The following is a 26459-nucleotide window of genomic DNA, read 5'->3' as shown; positions in this document are numbered from 1 at the left end:
ATCACTATAGCATGTGTGTGTCTCTTATACTATACCCATGAGAGAAAAAAAAACACCAGTACATTATACTTCAAGAACTATGCCATACAACATTAGCAACTAAAAAGTCTTAAAAACATTGATTGCTATATCAGTAGTTCTGCACACACCTCCTCTGGGATGGTATAATACTGTGTAATGCATGATAGTGAGACTTGCATGTAATGAACACTCTGTCTCACCATCTGGGAGTTGGGTAGTCACCCCTAAAACATGAAATAACAAGTGTATTATACCACCTCCTATCATACATTTCCCCCTGTTTATATCTCTCTAAATCAGGGTGGGAAAACTCTTTGGCCTAAAGGCCACATCAGGGAATAGAAATTGTATGGCGGGCCATGAAAGCACACAAAATTGGGGTTGGGGTGTGGGAGGGGGTGCGGGCTCTGGGGTGGGGCCGGGGATGAGGAGTTTAGGGGGTAGGAGGGTGCTCTGGGCTGGGACTGAGGGGTTTGGAGACCAGGAGGGGGATCAGGGCTGGGGGAGGGGGAAGGACAGAAGCTCGGGATGTGGGGAGAGGCTCGGGATGTGGGGAGAGGCTCAGAGGTGCAGGCTCCGAGCTGCGCTTATCTCAAGCGGCTCCCGGAAGCAGCAGCATGTCCCTTCTCCGGCTCCTACGTGGAGGTGCTGCCAGGTGGCTCTGAAGGCTGCCCCATCCACAGGCACCGCCCCTGCAGTTCCAATTGGAGCGCTGTAGGGGGCCACTGGAGCATGTAGGAGCTGGAGCGGGGCCATGCCATGGCTTCCTGTAGCTGCGTGGTGCAGGCCCTGACCAGAGCAGGGCCAAGCCACGTGGTGCAGCCCCGACCCTGTGCCCCGGCTGGAGTACTGGAGCAGGGCTGAGCCATGTGGTGTTGTCCCTGACCCATTGCCGGAGTGGGGCAGAGCCATGTGGTCCAACCCAGCACCCTGGCCGGAGCAGGGATAAGGCTGTGTGGTACGGCCCCCGACCCAGCACCCTGGCCGGAGCAGGGCCAAGCTGCATGGTACAGCTTGCGGACCGGCTTAAAATGGCTCATGGGCCAGATCCGGCTCATGGGCCATAGTTTGCCCACCCCACTCTAAATCTGTATATGAAGATATAGAGATATAGTTAGAGCTATCACATCACACACTTATTTTGTGTATTTGCAGTATGATTTGTTCTACCGTCAAATCTTTTACTGTACAGTTAACATTTTGTTTAACCAATCAGGGACTAGTTTTCTACTAGCGATGTCCTATGTCAGATGCTGAAACTAACCAGACTGTAGTATTCTGGAGAGTTTTTCTGTCAGTTTACAAATATACAAAAACAAAAGACCAACCTCCTTCCAAAAAACCCAAAGTCACTACTTTTCTTCTGGCAAAAAGTTGTATACACATGATTTAAACTTTCCTTTTTAAATGTTGAACTGTTTTTGGCAATTTTAATAAAGTACAATATATTACAACCAAACCAAAAAAATAGTAAGTTTCAGTAACAGCTGTTAAGAGTGATGTGATCTGAACATTCCCACCCACCCGTCCCCAGAGACAGAGAGAAAAAAAATCCTCCCCCATCTGATAACTCAATTTGTTTCTTTAGGAAGCTAACCAATAGGAAGCAACACAACAAGCGTGTGGTATCAAATGAAGCTGACCAATCCTGTGCTCTGTATTAGCAAGAACACCCGCCTTCACTGGCTGGAGGATCCTGTGGTTTGTCCAACTTGATGTCAATCACTGATAGAGGAAAGGAAGGTTAAGGACGATGATATCGTTATTTAAGATAAACCTGTGTATTCTGGGTGCTGGGGTAGTTACCGGTGCTTAATTTCTGGCAGGTGGTAATTAATTTTAGTGTGCATGGAAGTGATACACTGACTGGCAGCAAGCACAGTTCAGGTTGATGCTGTGTATATCCACCCTCAGCCATCTCTATGGCACTTCTGCTCCACACACAGAGGACCCCCAAAATTTCTGCTAAGGCACTTCCATTCAGACTTATAGTGTCCTCTGCTTTGATCTGGGCAGAGATTACCAAGTGTGCTGAGTTGAGCAGGGGCGTTAACAGACAAATACCCTCTAAGACAAAAGCACCAAACTCAAATCACATGGGACCGAAATCTGCAACTGAACTCACGTCTCCAGAGGGGACAGCAGACAATTAGTTCACCCAGACGCTCACTTTGAAGCAGACCAAGTGGTTTGTTCTTTCTCTCATGGTACACATAGACTGCCAGCAGCATTGATGGAATGTGCTCTCGCTCTCTCTCTCACACACACATAAAAAAATCTTTAGCTGTGCATCGTGTTCTCATTACTACATTGATCTGCTTATCAGGCACAACCTGCACGGCCAGTAACTCGGTGGACACATTACAGAACGGCCTGGGCTGCCTTTGAATGGCAGATCTTAGTGGTGTATTTATCTCCAGCCCGCCCACAGATGATCTGTCCCCAGCCTGCTGGGGCACCACTTTTCCTAAATGAAGCCAGCAGACTGGACTTAAGTCTCAGGTCTAAGCAGTGCAAATGGAGGAGGAACTTTTCAGTTACCGGAGACAAGAGGCTGTGGCAGGTGGAAAGTGTTCACTGACCGAGTTTCACGGCCATTGCTGAGGGAGGGGACACCTTTGGTGTGCTCCCTGCGAATAATTAATTAGTAACTGTTTCTCATGTGATGGCTGTAGGTAACTCCTTGCCTGCACTAACTTGAGTCAAACTAGGCCAAACACTGAAATGGTTAAATCAATAGAATGCTCTGAAATGCAATGACTCCCCCCACACTCAATGGTTTGTAGCACTGGCTCCTTATAGGCTCAGTCACTGGGCAGGCCCCAGTGGACCTCACGTTCAGCTATTGAAGTGAACTGGGCATGGGCATCGTCTGTTACCACGCAGCACACCCAAGTCTGAAGACCAGATCGCTCATGTCATGTGTCCCCTGTGAAAAAAGTGCCATGGTGGAGACTCTCAATCCCACTGAATGGAAGTTCTTTGTATCACTATTATGGCAGCACCTATCAGTTGATTTCAGTGGGAACTATTTCTCGGCCAAGGCAGGGAGATGATTTTTTTAGCTGGGAGATTCTGCTGTCCCACAACAGGCCCTGGCAGCAACAGAGCAGCTGCATTTCTCAGGTGCTGGGGGAAGAGTTGGATGGGGAACTGCCTTTTTGGGTTTGTCTGGGCTGGGGCTGGGAGTGTAACTGCCAGCTTGGGCAGACATACCGGCGACAGCTTTGATAGATTTAGTGTGCTAAAAATATCCTAGTAGCCACAGTACTGCAAGCAGTGAGCTGGGCTAGCTGCTCCGCATACAGGCCCACCTGGGAGCCGAGGCATGGACCCAGGGGGCTAGCCCCTCACACCACCATGGACACGCTGCTATTTTAGACACAAGCTTGCTCAAAGCTAGTGTGCGTAGGTCTACTCACCTGGACCTACACCTCTGACTGCAGTGAGATGTACCTGTCCTCCAAAGGCTCTAGTGGGGAGTTTGCTACAGAAAGAAGCTGTGTGGGAAGCTTTGCAATAGGGTACTGCCTCCCCCCATCCCCACCAGCTATTTTCCTCCTAGGGAAGGTGCCAAATAAGCTATAAACTTGTACACTAGCCATAAAACATGGGAGCAAAATTGCAAGTACCCCACCCTGCTCTCACGTAGCAGGATGAAAGGCCCTCGTTCTGCTGTGACAAATGTCGTGGAACTCAAGAGGCCAAACCTCTCCTGGCCCTAATGCCACATGCTGCTGCTGCTGCTTTAAAGCGACACAGCAATTCCATCTGGCTGTGCGCTAAATGCAGCTGATTTAATAATTCACAGGCTTCCCCGAACAAAGAGTTGAACTGAGGTGCACATGAACAGCCACAGCCAATTCCGAGAGCCGTGCCTGCCAATGCACGCACGGATAAATACATTAAAAAATAATGAGCTGGCTGATGTGCTGCAGACAGGAAGCCCCTTCAGTGTGACAAGCCACTTGCCAGCCTGGGAATGCAGGAAGGTCTCAACAAGCAGGTATGTTAAGGCTCAAGGCTGATCCTGGCCTCCCGGACCCGAGTATTCCACCCTAATGGTTCCAAGAAAGGACATCAGGTTCTCATCTTGCCTTAAACTAGCTTCTTCCCTGAATCCTCCCAAGGGACTACCAGCTCATCTCATCTGACCTCTTGTACTTCACAGGCCACCAGCCCCACCAAGCACTCGCACACCAAACCCAACACCTGAAATGCGACCAAAGTATTACAGCCCCTCAGGAGACTATATGATTACATGCCATGGGAGAGATTGGGAGGGACTGAGGTGCACCCATGCCTGAGGCCCCCTTAACTGAATGATAGAATCATAGAAAATTAGGGTTGGAAGAGATCTCAGATCATCTACTCCTATGCCCTGCTCAAAGCAGGACCAACACCAACTAAATCATCCCAGCCAGGGCTTTGTCAAGCCAGGCCTTAAAAACCTCTAAGGATGGAGATTCCACCACCTCCCCAGGTAACCCATTCCAGTGCTTCACCACACTCCTAATTAAACAGTTTTTCCTAATATCCAACCTAGACCTCCCCCACTGCAACTTAGACTCATAAACTTTAAGGTCAGAAGGGACCATTATGATCATCTAGTCTGACCTCCTGCACAATGCAGGCCACAGAATCTCACCCATCCACTTCTATAACAAACCCCTAACCTATGTCTGAGTTACTGAAGTCCTCAAATTGTGGTTTGAAGACCTCAAGCTGCAGAGAATCCTCCAGCAAGTGATCCGTGCCCCATGTTACAGAGGAAGATCAAAAACCTCCAGGGCCTCTGCCAATCTGCCTGAGGAAAATCCTGTCCTGACCCCAACTATGGCATCAGTTTTAAACCCTGAGCAGTGCCGCAAGACTCACCCTGCCCAGTGACCCAGAAATACATTCTGAGTAACTCACGAATTCCCAACCCATCTAACATCCATCAGCAACCACTGGCATAACTTACCCTGCAGCATAATCAAAGATCAATCCCAAATAATCGCCAACCAAACTAGCCAGTGATCATACCATCTCCTCCATAACGTTATCACGATTAGATCTTAAGCCAGATATGTCTTTTGCCCCACTACTCCCCTTGGAAGAACATTGCGCCTTGTTTCTGTCATCTGCCACCACTGAAGAACAGTCTAGCTCCATCCTTTGAAACCCCCCTTTTTGCCCCTCCCACTCTTTTTTTTCTTCTGGGCATAAATAAGCCCAGTTCCCTCAGCCCCTCATAGTCTTGGCCCTAACCCCCCTAATCATTTTCATGTTCTCCGCTGAACTCCATCCACTTTGCCACATCCTTTCTTAGTCGGGGGGGGGAGGCCAAAACAGATGCAATATTCCAGATGAAGCTCACCAGTGCAAATCACTTCCCTTGAGTGGCTGGCAATGTTCCTACTAATGCAGTCCAATATCTCATTAGCCTCTCTCAACAAGTCACTGTTGGACGTCACTATCCAGCTTCTTCATCCACTGTAATCCCAGGTCCTTTGCTGCAGAAACTGCCACTAGCTAGTTGGTCATGGAATCATAGACATCAGGGCTTGGAAGACTCAATGGAGGTCATCTAAGTCAACATCCTGCTCAAAGCCAGGACCAATCCCCCAACTAAATCATCCAAGCCGGCTTTGTCAGATTCGCGTGACCCTAAAAACCATCTAAGGGAGATTCCCACCTCCTCGTATCCATTCCAGTCCTTCACCACCCTTCTAGTGAAAAACTTTTCACCTAATATCCAACCTAAACCTTCCCCCACTGCACAATTGGAGACCATCAACTCCTTATTCGTCATCTGCTACCACTAGAACCAGTCTAGAATCATCCTCTTTGGAACCCCTTTCAGTAGTTTGAAAGCAGCCATTCAAATCCCCCCTATTCTTCCTCTCTGCAGACTAAACAATCCCAGTTCCCTCAGCTCTCCTATAAGTCATGTATGTCCCAGCTCCTAATCATTTTTGTTCCCTCGCTGACTCTTTCAATTTTGTCCACATCCCATTCTTGTATGTGGGCCCCAAACTTGGACACAGTATCCAGATTGAGCCTCACCAATGTCGATAGAGGAATGATCACTCCCATCAATTGCTGGCACTGCACACCTCTTATACAGCCCAAAATGCTGTTAGTCTTACTTGGCAACAGGCACACTGTTGCTCGAATCACTTCGTCATCCACTGACCCCTAAGGTCCTTTCTGCAGAACTGCGCCTAGCCATTCTGATTCCTATGTCTGTAGCAGTGCATGGGATTCTTTCGTCCTAAGTGCAGGACTCTGCACTTGTCCTTATTGAACCTCATCAGTTTTCTTTTGGCCCAGTCTTCTAATTTGTCTAGGTCCCTCTGTATCCTATCCCTACCCTCCAGTGTATCTACCACTCCTCCCAGTTTAGTGTCATCTGCAAACTTGCTAAGGGTGCAGTCCACGCCATCCTCCAGATCATTAATGAAGATATTGAACAAAACTGGCCTCAGCAGAGACCCCCTGGGGCTCTCTGCTTGATACCAGCTGCCAACTAGATAGAGAGGAAATCACTGGATGGTGATATTGAGGAAAAGCCAACTAGACATCACTGGCAGGAAAACGATTAAGTGAGAGAGACCCAAATAATCCTGGCAAGTGACCCACACCCAAATGCTATAGAGGAAGGTGGAAAACCCCTGAGGTCCATATCAATCTGACTTCAGGGAAAATTCTCTTCTCCCCTGGGAGGCAATCACTTAGACCCTGGGCATCTGAACCAAAACCAGCCAGCCCAGCCCCTGAGTGAGAGAATGAATGTTGCTATCTCAGAGCCCTGGCACACCCCAGCCAATTTCCCATCTTCAGATTTGGCCATCACTGATGCTTCAGAGGAAGGAGATTAAAGAAAAAACCCTCCCAGAATACATAGGTGGGAAAAACTGCCCTCCTGACCCTGCTCGTCGTTCCACATGGCCAGCCCCTATGCTGTTTGGTGGGGTTGGGATTCCTCTGCCTTGCCATGGTTTTTAATCCATTTGCCAAAATGTCTAGCTCAAGGCTCTGTTTCCTCAAAGACTTCAGGGCACGTGGCTCAGGAGGGACAAGCGCTGCAGAGAAGGGGTTAGGAGACAGGTCAATGTCCTTGTCACTCAAGTCTGGGGGAGTTAGGTCCCTGTGAGGATCTGGGCTCCAGCAGAAGGCCCCTGAAGGGAGAGGCCCAGGCAGAGTCCAGGAGTGAATGTGGCAGATACCACTGGGTTCAATACCCAGCACAGCACTTTTAACTGCCCACCTCCTACCCCATAGATCTGCCAATGGGCTGATAATCCATTGCACTTGTGGAACGTTCAGTACAGAAGGTGCTAAGTGTTATTTCCCAACCTGATCCATATTAAAGCTGCAGCGAGAGATACCTGAGACACAGGGCCATGAAAAGCTAGAAAACTGACTACTGGGCTCTCTAGGCCAGATTGTCAAAGGTTGTTAGGCACCGATGGAAGAAGACGGGTGCCTCATGGACTATCTCTTACCTAAGCAGGTTAGGTGCCTAGTTCCCATCAACTTCACTTGGAGCTGCAAGTGTTTGGCACATCCGGGAAACAAGTGAAAGTACAGTGCTAGTGCTAGTGTAGACAGGGCTCCAGGTGGTATCATTGGCCTAAGCACCATGTCCTCTAGCTCGGCTTAGAGCAGGTCTGCTCAGCCCAGTGGTGCCAATGCTGGCAGTCATAGGCCCTTGTCTGCACCAAGGCCTGCAACAAGCACTGAAGGGCTAGGAACCTGGGCAGAGCATTTCAAAGCTGCCTAAAGGATCTGGGTGCCCAATTCCCATGAATATTAACTGGGGTCCCTTAGTTGGCTGTGGAAATCTCAGTCTTAGGGCTCAAACTGGGGGGGGGGGGGGAGGGGCATGCTGCACAGTGCTGCGGGGGTGGCAGCCTCACAGCTCTGTAGAATCCTTCACACCATTGGGATCAGGAGGGAGCGCCCGACCCACTTCGAGGTTGCTGGGGCTCGGCTCAGCTCAGCGTTGCAGCGGACAGACACCCCTAGTGCATGGGCTGTGAGTGGGAAGGGATCACAGCAGGCAGCATTGAGTGGGGTGCTGGGCAGAGGAGCTGCACTACAGCAGGAATGCTAATGAATTGCACACCTCATCACAAGAGCTCATGCCATTTCCTGGGAGGCAGCTTTTGCTCCCGTGGTAACAGGGACAGGAATAATTAGCATGGGCCACTGCCTTGTGAGGAGGAACGGTCCTGCCCAGCCAGGCTCGCAGACATCTTCTCCTGGCCCAGGTACTGGCGCCTTCAGTGAAATGATGGCACAGAACAGTGTTCCTGATGGAGAAGATAGATGGCTTTCACTGACACTGTGACAGTGTTAGGATTTCCCCTGCTGTTGAGGCCTCCGGCCTTTGTGGAATTGGAGTGTTCTTCAGCTCTGAAACTCTGCCTCGCTCCGTTGGCTGAACTGGGGATCAAATTTAGGATTTTCAGAGCCTACACTGGAGTCTGTCTGGTCATGGCTGAAGGAGACTGCAGCACTCACAGCACCACCCAGACAACTGGCAGGCACAGTCCCAGGCATTGGCCTCTCTGTGCCGCCTCCTAGTGCTTTGTTGTGGGGGGTGGAGTCCTGGCACTATGGAGTCAGCAACTTCTACGGGCTTCTCTTGGCCTTTGATGCTGGCTGCTTCTCCACACTCCCTCTCGCCTTCCTAGGTGCCTCCAGGCCAGTGCTTGGAGAAGAAGAAACCAGCCCCCAGCTCTGTTAATTTAAGGCAAGTGCACCTGGATAGCTCCTCACTCATATGTATTTACCCCTCACATGGATTTTCCATTGCCCCCCATCGCTGACCGGGGGGACTCACTGTCACCTTCAGTGACCATGGCAACTGGTTTTAAAGAAAGGGCCCAGCCTCATCACCTCTCAGGGCTATCAGCAAATCTGAGGGACAAGAGTGGCCAAAAGCTCCAGTTCCATCCCCTCTCGTAGTCTTCAGGGACAGTGACTCGGTTGCCTGGCTGCCTGGCAGACCCCAGGGAAGGATGTGGAAGAGGGAGGGTGGAATCACAGAACTAGCCATCTGCACCAGGGGCCACACGCAGGCTCTGACCTACCCCTGAGACTACCTGAGCCCGGCACACCTCATTGCAGATTAAGGGGCACATCCTCAAGTGCAGCTCTGTCTCCTCCGTTCCCTCCCACAGCGCTGAGCTGCCATCCACCTCTGCTATCTGCCTATTCTTGACTCTGAACTCCCCTTCCCCTCCTCCGGTCCCGCTACCTGTCAATCTGCCCATTACGTCAGTCACTGTGCGCCTCATTGCCGTGCTGGCCAGTCTCATCTGGACCAGCCTGGAGTCCCCACCTGGAGCGGTCACACTGACTTCCAACCTGCACGGTGCCCCCGATGCTGGGGAAACGATCCCCATCCAAGAACTGTGTTTGTCCCAGGTACAAGAGAGGCTACACTCACCAGCGTCTCCATCTCGCGAAGGCTTCATACAGAGACTGAATACCCTTTTGGATAGGGTGACCAGACAGCAAAGGTGAAAAATTGGGATGGGGGTGTGGGGGTAATAGGAACCTATATAAGAAAAAGACCCAAAAATCAAGACTGTCTCTATAAAATCGGGACATCTGGTCACCCTACTTTTGGATGACGCTTTAGCCAAGCAGTGCAAACCCATACAGATTTAAGTAAAACACACAGCTATCACAACCCCCGTGCCCCCCACTCAGGGTGAGCCACCCCCTTGAACTGGGAGCCATTGACATCAATGCCCTTTTGGAAGGAGGAGCCCCTAGGACTTGGGACTTAGCATTCACAGCACACTGGGGCAGTTTAAACCCTCCCTCCCCTGCACAAGGACTGATTGGAGAGCTCAAATGGCTTCTGTACTGAACACCTCCTCCTGAAGCACACAATAAATACCACTGAATAGCTGCCAGTGTTGTGCAAATATTAACTGGGATTGGCCCAAGGTGCCTCAGGTCAGGAGAAGCCTTGGTGATAACATGGGACAATAGCAACTTGACACGAGCTGTCCTCATTCAGAAAACACTCTCGCCCTGCACTGTTCACTAAGGAACTATTTGCCGCTCCCCCTCCCCTGGCCCTGGGGGAGTCATTATTGCTGTGTTTAATTTAAAAACAGGGAACTTCTCTGTAATAAATAAATCTTAATTGGAGCAGAACTATTAGCCACCCAGCTGGAGGAACCGCTACATTGATGCTTTTCTTTTTGTTCATTCAGTAATTGGAGAAAGGGGATTATGGGCTTGGTCTAATGAGCCCACTGGTGTCTGCCAGAGTCTAGCAGCGACGGAAGGGAATGTTTTCTGTCTACCTCCACACTGGGTACAGGGCAGTTTGCCCTGTAAGCTTCCTGATACCCCAAATCTGCCCTCGGATGCTCCTCCAGTGGATGGCTGAGCAGTAATCCAGAAGCACAAATGCAAAGGAGCGGTTTGAGACGGGAGCACAGGGAGACATGAGTAAATCCACCAAACGGTTGACTTTATCCTCTTTGTTATGCTCTTCATGGCTGAGAACTAATGAGGGGCGAATCTCAAAAGGGATATTTCAAACAAGCATCGCAAAGCTCATCGACTTTCCCAGTCTCATCTGAACCTTCCAGTCCGCAAAGCATTGAAGATGAGTTGTACTGCAAGATTTCTGATCCTGACATGTTTAGGCCCTGGTCCTGCAATGAGTGCTGGCTAGGCAGACCCCTACTGACTTAACTAAGGCTCAGTGCTGCTAAGGTGATCATAGAAATGTAGGGCTGAAGAGGATCTCAAGTTCAGCCCCCTCGGCAAAGGCAAAGCCAAGTAAACCTAAATGGTCTCTGAGGGCACTTGTCCAACCTGTTCTAAAGCCTCCCAATGACAGAGATTCTGCAGCCCTCCCTAGGGAACCTGTTTCAGAGCTTAATTCTCCTTAGAATTAGAAAGTTTGTCCCAGTAGCCAACCTAAATCCCTCTGGCTGCAGACTAAGCTGCTCACTTCTTGCCCTACCGTGTGTCGAGTTCAGAGCCTTTATGTGAGCCAAAATTACCATGAAAAACAATGGTCTCCTTCATGGTATTATGGTACTTTGATCACACTATAATATGGGTAGTTTGTGATTAAAGTGTGGCTATATTGTAGTTACAGTGTAATTCAAGTGTGATTTTTGCTTTTCAGTGTGTAATCACCAGCACCATTCATATCACGAGTGGGTTAGCTATACCACTGAATTACTTATCATTACTCCCTGTGGGTATATCCAGGTATATTAACTACATCATATTCATGTTGTAACTCCTTTCAGTCATGTAGCCAACTTTCCAGTGATAGGAATCAGCACTAACCATAGATCTCAGAAAGCACAGCCACAGGGCCACTGCACTGTAATCGCAGTTACAGGACCCCTTGTAGCAAGTGTAAGGGGACTTCCATCCCCTTACTAAGGGTATGTCTACACTACGGGATTATTCCGATTGTACAGAAACCGGTATTTGGAAACATCTTATATAAAGTCGAGTACATGCAGCCACACTAAGCACATTAATTCGGCGGTGTGCGTCCATGTCCCGAGGCTAGCGTCTATATCCGGAGCATTGCACTGTGGGTAGCTATCCCATAGCTATCCCATAGTTCCCGTAGTCTCCCCTGCTCACTGGAATTCTGGGTTGAGATCCCAATGCATGATGGTACAAAAACAGTGTTGCAGGTGATTCTAAGTAAATGTCGTCACTCAATCCCTCCTCCGTGAAAGCAACGACAATCATTTTGCGCCCTTTTTCCCTGGATTGCCCTGGCAGACGCCATAGCATGGCAACCACGGAGCCCATTTAGCCTTTTTTCACTCTCACCGTATGTGTACTGGATGCTGCTGACAGAGGCGGTACTGCAGTGCCACACAGCAGCATTCATTTGCCTTTGCAAGGTAGCAGAGATGGTTACCAGCCCTATTGCACCATCTGCTGCTTTAGAAATTGGCAATGATGGTTACCAGTCTCATTGTACCATCTGCTGCTGTCATGGGTGCTCCCGGCTGGCCTCGGTGAGGTCGGCTAGGGGTGCATGGACAAAAATGGGAATGACTCCCCAGGTCATTCCCTTCTTTATGTTTTGTCTAAAAATAGAGTCAGTCCTGCCTAGAATATGGGGCAAGCCTACTAAAGACCCAGAGAGCACAGTCGCTCCAGGTCAGAGCCCGACATCCTGCAGAAATGATGAGCTGCATGCTATTCTAGGGGGTGCCCCTGCAACAGCCCCACCTGTTGCTTCCCTCCTCCCCTACCCCTCCTGGGCTACCATGGCAATTATCCCCCCATTTGTGTGATGAAGTAATAAAGAATGCATGAATAAGAAACACCGACTTTTTTAGTGAGATAAAATGAGGGGGAGGCAGCCTCCAGCTGCTATGATAGTCCAGGCAGGACTGAATCTCCATTAGACATTAAAGGGGGAGGGGGAAGAGGAGCGTAACCTCCCGCTGCTATGATATTCCAGGCAGGACTGAATCTCCATTAGACATTAAAGTGGGGGTGGAGAGGAGCACAGCCTCCAGCTGCTATGATATGCCAGCCAGGAGTGAATCTCCAGGAGACAAAGCTTAAAGCTCAGCGAGGCCAGTCAGGAGCACTCACGGGATGATGACAACGGTTATCAGTCCTATTGTACCATCTGCCATCGAGGAGAGGAGGGGATGCTGCTGTTTAGTGCTGCAGCACCCCGTCTACCAGCAGCATCCAGTAGACATACGGTGACATTGAAAAAAGGCGAGAAATGATTTTTTCCCTTTTCTTTCATGGGTATGTGTGTGTGTGTAAATGACGACATATACCCTGAACCACCCACGACAATGTTTTTAACCCTTCAGGCATTGGAAGCTCAGCCAAGAATGCAAATGCTGTGGGATAGCTCGAGTCCTCAGTTCCCCCTCCCTCCATGAGCGTCCATTTGATTCTTTGGCTTTCCATTATGCTTGTCACGTAGCACTGTGCTGAGTCCCTGCTGTGGCCTCTTTCTATCACAGCCTGGAGATTTTTTCAAATGCTCTGGCATTTCGTCCTTGGAACAGAGCTCTGACAGAGCAAATTTGTCTCCCCTACAGCGATCAGATCCAGTATCTCCCGTATGGTCCATGCTGGAGCTCTTTTTGGATTTGGGACTGCATGGTCATCCGGGCTGATCGGCTCTCCACGCTGGGCAAACAGGAAATGAAATTCAAAAGTTCACGGGGCTTTTCTTGTCTACCTGGTCAGTGCATCCGAGTTCAGATTGCTGTCCAGAGCGGTCACAATGGTGTACTGTGGGATAGTGCCCGAAAGCCAATACCATCGAATTGCGGCCACACTAACCCTAATCCAACATGGCAATACCGATTTGAGCGCTACTCCCCTCATCGGGGAGGATTACAGATATCGGTATTAGGAGCCTTTTATATCAATATAAAGGGCTTCGTTGTGTGGACGGGTGCAGGGTTAATTCGGTTTAATGCTGCTAAATTCACTATAAACGCATAGTGTAGACCAGGCCTAACAGTCAGTGGGGGATGTTTTGGTTGGCTAGCTTCCAGCACTAAAAGAAAGGGGAAGGGTTAATGGGAAATCAGGACCCTGAGACTGACACTCCCCAGGAACAATGGGGAGACGCCAACACTCCAGGTCAGCCTAACTGACAGGGTGGGCAGGCTAATCAGGGAGTCAGAGGGGTCTGTCCTCCATTTAGCTGGAATTGTCTAGGTCAGACAGCGTGGGGCTGAGCTATGGAGAGGGCAGGGGCCCAAGCTGAGCTGGGAAGCAGAGCTGTGCCAGATCCAGAGGAGCTAGAACAACAGCCCAGGAAGCAGGTCAGTGGTGGGAACAGAGTCACAAAAGCAGCCCACAGAGCAGACCTGTGCTGGGAGCAGAGGTTGCAGCAACCAGATCCAGGGGGCCAGAGAAACAGCCCAGGGAGCTGGAGGCAGAGCAGCAGCAGCAGCCGTGCTGAGGCAGAGTGGAGCTGGAACTGGAGCTGAAGCAGTCCGGAGCTGGATGCAGTGAGCAGCTGGGAAGAGTGAGGGGGACCCTGGGCAGCAGGCTGAGCACAGGGAGATGCCCCCAGTCAAGGCTAGACTTGGAGGGGGATCATAACGCCTATGGGGCGAGGGCGATGCTGGGAAGAAGTGTCCTGCCACCTAGAGCCTGAGAGCATGTGGCCACTGCCAGAGCAAGTGTCCAATGCATAGCATCCCTGCAGCACAGCCAGGGCCTGAGGAGGCGGCCTGGGACTTGTGAGGAACAGAATGAAATTCCCTTACATTCCAGAGATGCTGGTTGCAATGCCTCTGTGCCACAGAGCGGGGTGATGTGTTTTCCTTTCATCTTTCCCATTTTTTCCTTATTTTTTTTTAAATTCATTGCTGTTTAATAAATTGTATTTGCTTTGAACTGTATGTAATGATCAGTGGGTCAGGAAAGTATCACGTGCAGAGAGAGCACCCCGGAGTGGGGACACCCTAGCCCCTGCCCTAAGTGACCATGACAAGGTTGGGGGTCAAGTCCCCTAAGAATCCTGAGCCCAGCCTTGTTGGGGTTATGAGAACTCTGCCATAAAGGAGAGTGGAAGGAGAGCCCTTGAGGTCAGGCAGGCCTCGGGATAAAGGGAGTAGGAGTGAGGACTCAGATCCTTTTGCTAGTCCACTTCACTGGGGTAGTGTATAAGCCAGGAAAGTTCCCCACAATACCAGGACCATTCCCCTGCTTACATAATTGGCATCACGGACAGGATCCTATCCACAGGGTCCACCCCATTGGTTTACTGGTTGAGTTCTGTAAAAGCAGCAGAGAATCCTGTGGCACCTTATAGACTAACTGGTTTACTGGTTGAGTTCTGGTAGCACTGTCCAGACTTGGTCAAGAATCCTACCTTGGCTGGAATTGAAGAACTATGGGCCCAGTTTGCTGAACTTCAGTGCAGATTATCAGACCAAGCTGAGGCATTACAACAAGCTAGAACAGAACATAGAAAAGTCTTATCACTAGCTAAGGTAGTAATAGACTAACAGGAAGCAGAAGCTAAGAAACCCCCTACTATTTATGTCCCATGAGTGCAGAAGCTCACAGAGTTTCATGGCTGCCTGACAAGACCAGGAGACATTACAGTAGAGGAGTGGGTCAAGTCTGTGAGGGTGGTTCTGCATGTGCTAAGAGTACCTGAAGAAGATTGTGTGGACTTCATAGAGGAGCACCTCAAGGGCCAGGCCAAGGCCACAGTAAAGTTCATGGCAATGGCGGACAAGGAAGATGTGGAAAAGATGTTTGAACTCCTCCTAGAAGTGTTTGAAGACAAGGTACCTATTGGAACCCGACTAAAGGAGTTCTTTGAGAGAAAGCAGGAGCCTGGTGAAACTGTCTGGGCATATGTGTATGACCTCCAAGAAAGAATGAGCAAAGTGGAGCAGCGAGACCCTCGACAAGTTCCAGACCCAGATACGGTTTGGAAGAGCAGTTAGTGCTGGGGCTCCAGGATGATTCCCTCTGCCATGAAATGAAAAGGTTCAAGGAAGAGCCCAGTAAGAGGTTCCATGAACTCATGCAGGCTGCCATTATGTGGTCAGAAGAAGAGGACGTTCTTGTGGCAGAGGCAGCCAAGCCTAACCCCCGTACATGAAGTGGGGGGCCTAGTGAATGCAGCTGCTTGGGAAAAGGCCCTGCCTCAAACACAGTTAACATTGGAAAGCTTAAATGAAGCTGTCCAAAAACGGAGTTAACTTTTGAAGTACAGTATAAACCTGGAAGGCAGAACATCAGTGCTGACACTCTGTCTAAATTGCCTCTGGAGGACGAATCAGAAGAGGGCGAGGATCTGGAGAAAGACTCAGAGCTCTGGGTGTCTCCCTTCTCAGGTATCTTTGTCACTAGTCATTTTATAAAGCACATGTTCTAGGATAGTGGTTCTCAAACCTTTGTACTGGTGACGCCTTTCACACAGCAAGCCTCTGTGTGCGACCCCCATTATAAATTAAAAACACTTTTTAACACATTTAACACCATTATAAATGCTGGAGGCAAAGTGGGGTTTGGGGTGGAGGCTGACAGCTCACAACCCCCCGCCATGTAATAACCTTGTGACCCCCTGAGGGGTCCCGACCCCCAGTTTGAGAACCCCTGTTCTAGGGCCTTAAACAGGACAGGTCTGTTTGAGAGATCTGCTCCCATAGCATGCCGGATACACACCTGATGGTGCAGCTAGATACACAGGGCAACTCCCTGCTGCAGCCTGGCTCAGCACACAGGGATGTACCCATAGAAGGACAGGTGAAACTGTGCTGCTTTGAAGGAGCTGTAAATCCACTAGGATCTCCACAGGAGCCCTGCTCGTAGCGGTTACCTGGGGGACATGCTGAATCAGTGCATACCCCAGCTGTCTTGGCCATGCACCCCTGCTGGCAGGTGCAACTCCAGATGTCCTGGCCCTGTAGTATTAGAAAGCCTGATTTAATCTTCCTCCCAGGCAACAAGCATCTTCCCCAGGTTCAGGTCTTACAGCTCAGCTTTCTGTGTCATTCTGCCTTTGTGCATTACTGTACCAAACTCAAAGATTTTTGTATGACATTTTGTATGAAGGATGCTGTCTAAAAACATTGTTAGGTCTTACGTAAACCAGTAAGATATGGCTGGGAGTGGCCATACAACCTTCAATCTCCATAGATGCAATGGTGTTAGGTAGGATTTCTGCACTCTGGAGTGTCTTACACCTATGGGAGGAGAATAGCTCAGTTTGAAAACTAAAACCCGTTAATGGAAGAGAAATCCAGATTCTGTTGTTTCTCAAGATTTCAAACTTTGGCGATGGCAGAGGCACCACTGCATGGATGAATCGGAATGAACCTGGCTTCTGTGTTGACTTGATACCCTAATAAACTGGGCTAGGGGTCATCAATGATACATTGGTCTGACTTGTAATGCCAAAGCTCCTGTCTGTGCTAGCCAATGCAGAATAAAAAGGTGAGGAAACAAAAGCAAAATCTAAAGAGTGCTAGGAACGAACGATACAGAGGCATGGAAGAATGAGATTTGTATAGGCAAATGTGGATCTCACTGTACACACACAAACTGATGAAAAAATATTTCCATCGATGATAATCGAAATGTGCAGCTAGACAACGTGAGAAAACTGTTGTTTGAGAATGTTTTACAGTTTGATTTAAGGAGCTTTACTTTGTATATTTTTCCATGTGATGTTGTCAGTTGTGTTTTAACAGTTATAAAGCTTTAACTTTTTGAATTTCAACATCTATTGTCATTAATTATTGTCTGGCTCCCCCCACAATTTCCCACAGTCAAGAACATTTAATTAGATAAACACTGAAAAAATGCTTAATACACATGATTTTGTGCAACTGTAAAAATGTAAATTGGAAAAAATGCTAAAAAATAAACATTGATATACACCTGTCAAAATTATACAAAAAATCAAACTCCAATCCTGCCAAGCCCCATCACAAAGCATTGACCAGCCCTTCAGCTCCAGACTCCAAGTAGTTACATGAGTCCTGTGGAACTGAAGAAATAGAACCAGTGCATTAACAACTCTTTCTTCTAGCATATCGGATGTGACTGCATAGTCACAGGGGACATGCACATACATGCCTGATGGCTTCTCTTCGCTTGAGTGAGTTCGTTTGGAGGACTAAGGTATTTTATTAGCTGTGCCACGCTAACATCCTCTAACTGGCCTCTGCATTGGGAAAGCATGGCTTGTCTCCCAGCATCCAAAAAGCATCACACCAGACTGCTCTTTCAATACCGATTTTCCATGGAATGCGCCGCTTTCCAAATGGCCTCTACTACTCATTGCTGTGAGGTATTAAAGGGTAACAAGTATCTCCATTATTGCTGTCCTTAGCCTAGAGGCAGAAATAATGTCCCTTGGACAATGCTATTCTCTGTTTGGAGTAGTGCTTGAGTCTTAGCAGAAAAGTGCCAGAATGGCACTGGTGTCTCATTCCTCAGTGCTGGAGGTACCGGAATGCGGTTCTGGCTCCCCAAAGAAGTGCTGGAACGACATCCCAGCATAACTTGGGCCTTCGCTTGGCTGCAGGACTAAGGTTACTGGGACATCATGTTATCAGAGCAGAATTGGGAGTAACATCGCTTGGGCATTGGAACCTCGGGCTGTGCTGACTGGCGCTGCTCTTTGGAGCAGGTCCGGTGTTCAGACAGAGTCTAGCATGCAGTGGGCACTACTGGGATACTGATACACTAATAACAGAGGAATACTTTAGCTGATTTTACTTCTGCTTGGCATGAGGAGCAAGATTTCGAGCATTGGCACTTTCTGGTGGCTTGGAGGAAAAAACTGGGGCATCAATTTTAAGCCCCGAGTGTGGTCTCATGCACCCACTAGTGCCAGGGCTGTGTAATGACCGTGTAAGCCAATGCAGGGGCCATGCTGTACTAAACAATCGTTCACACAAAGCCTTAGGGAATACTGCAGAGGCCAACAGCGTTATCCACTGTGCCAGGAAATCTTTAACTTCCATTAGACAGAGCCCATGATGATGGGTTCCTTTATATAAATAATAAAAAAGAAGCCAGAGAACCATCTGGACAACTGCCAGGGAAGTATGGAAAGACTTGGATTAATTGTATCAGCTGAAGGATGAGGTGGCTAGGCCAGGATTTTCAAGAGTGCAGCACACTGGGCGCTGAGGTCTTGAAAATCTGGCCAGGAGCATCCCCTTGGGAGTGGCTGGGTGCTGAGCACTTTGGGCTCCCTGCTCTGTATTGAGGCAGAGTTCGTTTGAAAACCTGGCCCGCACCATGACTCTTGAGCCCTTTTGATAATGATACTTTGCTGAACAGGAACCCGATTCAGCCCAGCCACTTTGTGCTCACTTTGTGCCTCTCTTTCTCTGCTCTCTCTCCAGCACTCAGGCCAGCCTGCTCCCAATGGGCATCCCGTACTGGAGGAGGCAGCCTGAGGAAGGACACAGCTTCTCCATTCCCAGCCCGGCTCTTCGCTGAAGGGAACAATATTGCGTGGGGTGATGGCTGTGCGATGGGCACAGCTACCGCCATGCCGGCTTGTCTCCGCAGGAGTGAGGAGCAGGAAGAGCACTGGCTGTGGGGGAGCTCGCAGCTACAGCTTGGCTCCATGTCACACCCTGCTGAAGAGGGGAAAATAGTCTTTTTTGGCAGAAACTGAAGCAGGGCTGGAACTGTAACAAATCCAGCTCACCACAAGTGCATGCCAATCCCCCAGGTCTCTTCAGCTGTCACTGCACATAATGACTGATGGGTGCTAGCTCTTTTATGCAAGGGAAGTTTTTATCTACTAGGCCTTCCACATCCTCAGCCCCAAAGATAAGTCCTGGTCTGTTACAAAACACCAGTCACCCCTAAGCCCTACCCTGACACAGGGCTTTGCCGCCCTCCTGGGTCTTGCCAGAGCCCCCAGCACTCCCCAGTGCCCCTGGGTGGTGGCTGAGCAATTGACTACAACTCCCACCAGACGCCGTGTGTGTGTGTGCGTGTGTGCATGTGTGTGCGTGAAGCATGCAGCACTGACCATGTGTTCTGTGGATAAATTATACCAGAACCAAATTCACATCGGAAAAAAGAACTCTGCCTTAGTGATATTCACAGTCCAATCCAGACACAATGCACAATCCTAGGGAAGTGGTCTAGAAGCACTGGCCAGTGGGGCATTTATAACTGCAGCCTGTCTCTGACTTGCTTGGCTCTGAGAAGCCTCATGAAATACTGCACCAGTCCCCATGGATTGTATGTACAACATTAAGGCCCAGGGCAGGCATAGACAGCAAGAGGGCTACAGTGGCACATACAAGGAAAAACCCTCACCACTGGAACCACTGATGGCCAGAGCCGTAACAAGGAATTTTTGCGCCTGAGGCAAGGGCCGGCTCCAGGATCTTTGGCGATGGGTCCCTGAGTCCCTGTTGGAGAGAAGGAACAGCCGCCGAACTGCTGCCACAGAATGAATGAAGTGGCGGTGGCAATTCGGTGGCAGGTCCTTCCCTCCAATAGGGACTCAGGGACCCGCCACCAAATTGCCGCCGATCGCGGTAGAGCTGTGCCCCTCTGCTTTGCGCGTCCGAGGCAAGTGCCTCACTCGCCTCGCCCTTGTTACAGCACTGCTGATGGCAGTTAAAACCTTAATACACAAACCACACATCAGTGACCAAAGCCAGCCAGGGCCGGCTTCTCTATTTAGTTGTCGAGTGCAGACAGGCATCCAATGGGATTTTCCAAAGCACCCAAGCAGGACTGATGCCTAATTCCAACCGATTTCAATGGGAGTTATGCACCAAACCGACTCAGGTGCTTTGGAAAATTCCCCTAGGCACCTATTGGCATCATCAGGCTCCTAACTTCCTAACTCTGACCTTCAGTGTCTCTCAAAGGAGCGTCCTGACCCCAAGCATGCCAGTAACAGCCACAAACCTGTCCTCTCAGTGCTCAACTCCTTTGATCCATGGGATTTCTCTCACTCTCCAACTCCAGGTATGGCTCATTTGCCCAACCCCGTCACCCTTGCACCTGGCTGCTCCCATCAGGACTCCTTCCTTTTCTGTACAAGGCTGTTTTACTTTGTCCTCTCCTCATTGCGTCCACACACACACACACATTAGTAAGTCCTCAACCCCCTCTTTCCAGTGCTATTCCCCACATCAGCCCCATTTTCTACTGGTCTGGTGACACGGAGCAGGGTGAGACAGCCCAGGCCCGAATAAACCCAGCTGGAATTCCCAGCCCACACCGTGCAAATAAGGACGAGGGACGGTGCACTGGAGGATCTGGATTCTGCAGCTTTATGGATGTTTGTCTGCTTCCAACTATCGTATATAGGATTTATGACTAGCTAAGGATCAGACTGGGAACCCCTGGCACACAATAGTGTGTACTTGGGCACAGAGTAGCTCCACTGAAGTCAATATGGTTACTCGCATGAGTAACTCCACACCCAGGTGAGTGAGGAGTTCACAGCCTGCCCTGCCAGTGGACAGGACAGAAATGACCCATCTGAACAAAAGACCCTGACAGTGTTTGCTGATTGCAAATGTGAGCCATCCAGGGAGTCTTGTGTTTTCATCCGCTGGCTCATGCCTGCTCTGTGGGGCTGGGCCAGGCCTGGGGAGCTGCAGGGGAAGTTGGCTCAGGGGCCCATGCTGGGCCTTTGCACAGCTCTGGAGGGGAGGCAGATGTAGGACACCACTGTGTCTTCATGTACATCTGACAACAGGGGATGCAAAACTCTTTTGTGCCCCAGGATTCTCAAAGGACTTGAGCAAACACAGGCGTGGGACTATGTGTCACATGTGGTATAACGTATGGAGATGTGGGCTTGGAGTTCATTCAGCAGCTCAGACAGCTCAATAGCGCCTAGGCTGAGGGCATGAACATGTCCGTGCATGTGTCAAATGGCAGGCTTTGAGTCCTGAGCTCATTAGGCAATGCAAGGATGCCTGAGGTCCAGGTGCCATGCTACGTCAGCCTATGCTGCAGATAATGGGAAGCCTTTAGTACTGGGGCCTGTTTCAGATGGCGTCAGGGTGCCCAGGCTCAAGGTGCTGGGCTGGGCTCAGAGCACTATGCCATCACTGCATTGTTTGTGGTCTCTGAGTGCACAGCAATGCTGTGTGACTGTCACCTCCCTCAACCTCACCTTCTTTTGGAGGACAATATACTGACCTTTGAGACTGATGGCTGAACAGTGCTATTGAAGAGCTAGGTAGTTTCATTAAAAAAAAGGATACTTCCTTCTTTGCTCTTCTCTTGAACGCTCTCCATGCCGGGCAGTGCGGATGCGACACGGCGGAACAGCTGGTGTAAGTCCGGGAGTAAGAGAGGAGAGAAAGAAGGAATCTGTCACTGAGGTTCAAGGTTTGTATCCATAGCCATCATTTTTCATTCTGTATTTGACACAACTGAGAACAGCAAAACTCATCATGTACAATGTTGGTGAAGTAAGGTTGGGGGCTGAGAGATGTGTCACTTCCACTCTGGTGTGACCAGATCAATGTGTAAGGTCTTATTCATGGTAGAAAACTCACACCGATGTAACTAAATGGATTACAAAGCATTTTATACCAATTTAACTTAATTCAGTAAATAAAGGAATTAAACTAACCTTGTATAAACATGATTTACACTGGTTTAAGTTCAGCAACATAATGGATTTGCATCAGTATAACTAAATCAGTTTAGTAATGCAAGCAGGGTCTGAATGAATTCTCCCCTGACATTAGCTGGGAGGGGGAGAGACTTCAGGAGCAAACTGTATTTACATGAACACACCTACTCTGCCAAGATGTCCAGCAGATAGAGCAGTGTTCTTCCAAAGTGATCAACTTTGGCTGGTGTTGGGTTACAAATCACTTTCATGCTGAATGCAGTGGTTGTGAAAGGCTGTTATCAACGTTGTCTTTATTGCATGAGTAAAGAGGATTAGAACCGTGCTTAACTTGTCCCAAATGAGGGAGATCATCCTCAGCTGAAAGGACCTCGTTAAGCCAGGGGCTCAAATGCCAGACCCTTGTGAAAGTAAGAGGAGTGGGAACAGGTGTCCTAGTGAGGAGATATGGCTTTCCCCTAAGGGTCCCTGGTCTGGTTTAATCTATTCCTCCCCAATGTTCAAAGACAGAGCTGAATCACAGATTATCAGGGTTGGAAGGGACCTCAGGAGGTCATCTAGTCCAACCCTCTACTCAAAGTCTGACCATAAAAACCGCTTAGAAAATACACTCTATTAGGAGCCTTTGTTATTTTAAGTGCTTAAATGAGAGCTGAAATCACTTGTGGTGGGACAGCATTTCTGCTCAGCCTGCTAAAAGCTGAAAATTACTAGGAGACTGACCAGCAGAGAGGAAGGTGGTAGCAGAAGGTAACTGATAGTTGGCTGGTGGAAGCGGAATGAGCAGCTAGCGAGGCGGCCAGATAGAGCAAGTGCGCAGACGGTAGAGCAAGCAAGGTGCCTTCTTCCCCGGCTGAGATGTACCTCTAAATCCTGGGCCCTCACTGACTAAGGACAACCACTGTGAGTGGGGTAGGGTGAGGGAACAAAGGAGAGCACAGCAAAGGAACTTTTGGTTTCAGAACTCAAAAACATGAGGCAGAAGACTCTGCCCCATGCACTCTGAGGTGGGTGTTCTGCTCACAGTTTTATGATTATGAATCCTGCTTATGGCATTTCCTTTAGTTAATGTTGGTTGAATTCCACTCTGGTTTGTCTGTGAAAGTGTTAAGATGTTTTCTTTGGCAAGAGAAAAAAGAGTTACTTTGAAATGATGCAAGGAACATGTCTGATTTAAACAGAGAGAAGCAATTTACTCACATGCCTGGATGACTTGCCCAAAGCTCTAAGGGGGTTAATTTAAGTTTGACGTGTGCCAAGCAATCCTTCTTTTCCTTCCGCTGTAATCAAAGACCCACCTTTGCTTTTGTCACCTGTTTCCTGGCTGGATGTTGATAGGCGTGGCACCAGCAGAGGAAGTAGCTAGACATATAGGGCAAATTCCCAGCTGGTATTAACCGGCATCCCTTCATTGAAGCTACAGTAATTTCCACTAGTTGAGAAGCTGGCCCTTCAAAGTTATCATTTGCACCTTCAGTTTACTGTGCCAGATAAGACTGTTTCTGAAAACTGATCCCCTGTATGTCTATTGCCTCCATGTTCCACTGTGTGATACTGCATGTTAGTATATTGTGTTAGTAAAGTGCTCTCACAGCTATCAGTCATACACTTCTTCCATGGAACCTATTAGCATACATGGAACCTCCCTTTCTGTAGTGTTGTGCAGTGTGCGCTCATATTGCATTACTCTGCAAAGTAAATAACCTCAACCAGGGAATAGCCATCCCCATCTACAGTAAACTTGTGGTCTGAGATACTGCATACGTTATGTGAAAAATCATCATTGCTTCTTCTCAAATAATTTCTAAACAGTATCATTTACATTAGATTAATTACAGGAGAACTGCTCATGTATCCCAGGTATGAGGCAATTTTGTATCATCTCTCATTCATCAGAAGAAATGAGGTGATTTCTCTCTTAGGACATGATTTATTACATTGCGGCCAAGACAGGTATCTGTTACCATTGACTCTTATTATCGTAGTTTGGTGAACCTACATCTGCTTTGCTGTTGCAGTTGTAGAGCAAAAGACAATGGCTACTACTTAGATTTCTCTCGAAGCTAATGCTGTGCTCAGGTGTCCTGTCCATTACACTTTCATTCAGGGATCTAAACCAAGTCCTGGCTATACAGTGACCCGGAACTTCTTTCCCTGGGGTGCGAAAGGGAATACACATCCTTGTTTATTCATTTGCTGTAGTGAGATATTTACCTCCTGGTCATTATTCTTGGTTATTTGTATAGTGGTAGTTCTTATGGGCCCCAATGCATTCACCACAACAACAGGGAACAAACAATTATCAAAAGGTTTTAACAGAGTGAAAAGACAGCTCCCACTGCAAACATCCCACTGAGCGGTAATCTCACCTCTAGAGCTGTTGCAGCTGCTAATGTGAAAGGCCTTCCTGTTGTAATGTACTTAGTTTAATTAAATCTAGCAATCTGTTTCTGAGTCAAAGTTTTCCTGCATCTACAGCTTCCCAGCTGGCATGTAAGCTGCCCAGGCAATCCTTACTATTAGAGCCATGCCTGCCTAACCCTATTCAGAGTTCAGTGTCAAGCTGCGCAGACTATGTCAGACAAAGAGGCACGTATGTCATCATGCTCCAATTGATATTGCAATGGGCGGCACCCTGCTTGCGGCCTCACATGTGTGATCCCAGTTTTTACATGTGTAAAAAGCACACCGTGCCTTGCAAATCTATCCCTCCAGAGAGCACCAGGAGGAATCTAAGAGCACTTTACGTAGAAATGAACGAGTGATTGAGCGGAAGGTGGAGGAGCTTTCTGCTTCTAAAGCCAGTAAAGATACAATATTGCATCCGGTTACAATTTTCAATGGCCTTATTGCAACCTTTTGCTATGGTGGATACTATCAGTTGCTGCAGTGAATCCGGCTGATCAGCTGGATGATCTTGCTATGATTTTGGCTGGAGCAGGTCTTCCCTTACCTGTTTTACATTGTAGCCTGTCTTTGCACTGGTCTCGATAAACATGACACTCAGTTCTTTGGCTCTCTGTTCCCCTTCTTCAATTGTTATCTGCCTGAGGACACACAGGAGAGAAGGGAAAACCATAACTGTTCTAACCTTGCTGGGATGGGCTGGAGAGGGGCCTAGCTTAAAAGTCTGGAGGGAGAAAGTGGAAGAGAATTGCAGTTGTCCATGGTCCTGAGCACAGGCCTGTTTCCTTGCACCTCAGAGCATAGATGGTTGAGGTCTCATGCCTACATAGCCCCAAGACCCCACAAACAGATGCCATCACATGTGCCTCTGTGGCATGGGCTGCCTGGCAGACAAAAGTGCAGGCAAGAGAGGGTTTCAGTACCTAAATCCTTTGTGACTCAGCAAACAGAACGAGGGGGAGCTGAAGAGCCCAGCAGAGCCTGTAGAAGTGTTTGAACCCCAAGGATGGGGAGCTGAGCCCGGTCTGATCACACTTTGAACATCTGCTCAATCTGCTGAGAGTGGTGCCCCATTTTGGCATCATCAAGCAGGCAGGACATATTTTGTGGTTGGAGCCTGGAAGAGTCGAACCAGGGCTCTCTTCCCCCACTGGGCCCCTGGTGTGTGGGCGAGGACAGCATGAGACAGGAAAATCATTTGAACCCTTTTCCCGGTTGAACTCTCAGTGTTTATTCTGTGCCCATCAGAGCAGCACTGTCCTGTGAGCTCAGCCTCTGGGCTGCAGCAGGTACCCTTTTTACATGCCCTGAGCATGTTGATCATTAAGGATGTATCAGGCACGGGGCAGCGCTGGAGGGGTAATGAATACATTGGCGGCCTATCTCTGTGCTGGCACAGGGTAAGAGGTTCGATTGGAACTAAACAGTATTCTCCTCTTCTTCGATTCTAGCAAAGTGCCTTCATGCAGAGGGCACCAGCCCGGGCATGAGTGAATGCAGACACTGAATCCCTCTGCCAGCACAAGCTGGCTTCTCCAGCTCAGTTTTCTGATAAAATGGTGGAAAAAGTAGATTCTCTAGCTGCCCCTGCAGCCACCAGCTCTGAGCTGTCTCATACAGGGCGTCTACACCGCACTTAGACATCTGCGGCTGGCTCGGGCCACCAGACTTGGGTCAAGGGGTTAACCAGCTGCTTAGCCAGAGCCTCATCAGCCCAAGTCCAGGGGCAGGGACCAGTCACGGGTGTCTAAGTACAGTGTAGATATACCCTAGATTGCTCTGTCTCCCTAGGGCAGCCGGCCTTCTGCTATCTGTCAAATCCATTCTTCTGACTGACTGACATCTGCATTCCCTGTCTCCTCAGCTGCCTTCTGGAGGCCTGATGGAACAAGCAGCACCTCAGACCTCTCCTGGGAGAAGGGGGAGA

At 49.0% G+C, this 26459-nt stretch overlaps 1 protein-coding gene across 1 annotated transcript in view; it reads right to left on the bottom strand.

Annotated features, from left to right (window-relative positions):
- Positions 1-559: 559 nt before the first annotated feature.
- RAB6B (RAB6B, member RAS oncogene family) overlaps positions 560-26459 on the bottom strand; it is a 148724-nt gene continuing 122824 nt past the window's right edge. Inside the window, exons 6-8 of the mRNA XM_032769806.2 lie at positions 25080-25173; positions 21750-21816; positions 560-1746 (exon numbers count right to left, since the gene is read on the bottom strand). Of these exons, the coding sequence (XP_032625697.1) occupies positions 1682-1746; positions 21750-21816; positions 25080-25173 (226 nt within the window). The 3' untranslated portion in view covers positions 560-1681. The remainder of the gene's footprint in view (positions 1747-21749; positions 21817-25079; positions 25174-26459) is intronic.

Source organism: Chelonoidis abingdonii, chromosome 8 (assembly GCF_003597395.2).
Source record: "Chelonoidis abingdonii isolate Lonesome George chromosome 8, CheloAbing_2.0, whole genome shotgun sequence".
Classification (NCBI taxonomy): domain Eukaryota; kingdom Metazoa; phylum Chordata; order Testudines; family Testudinidae; genus Chelonoidis; species Chelonoidis abingdonii.
This window is presented reverse-complemented; position numbering and strand designations above follow the sequence as displayed.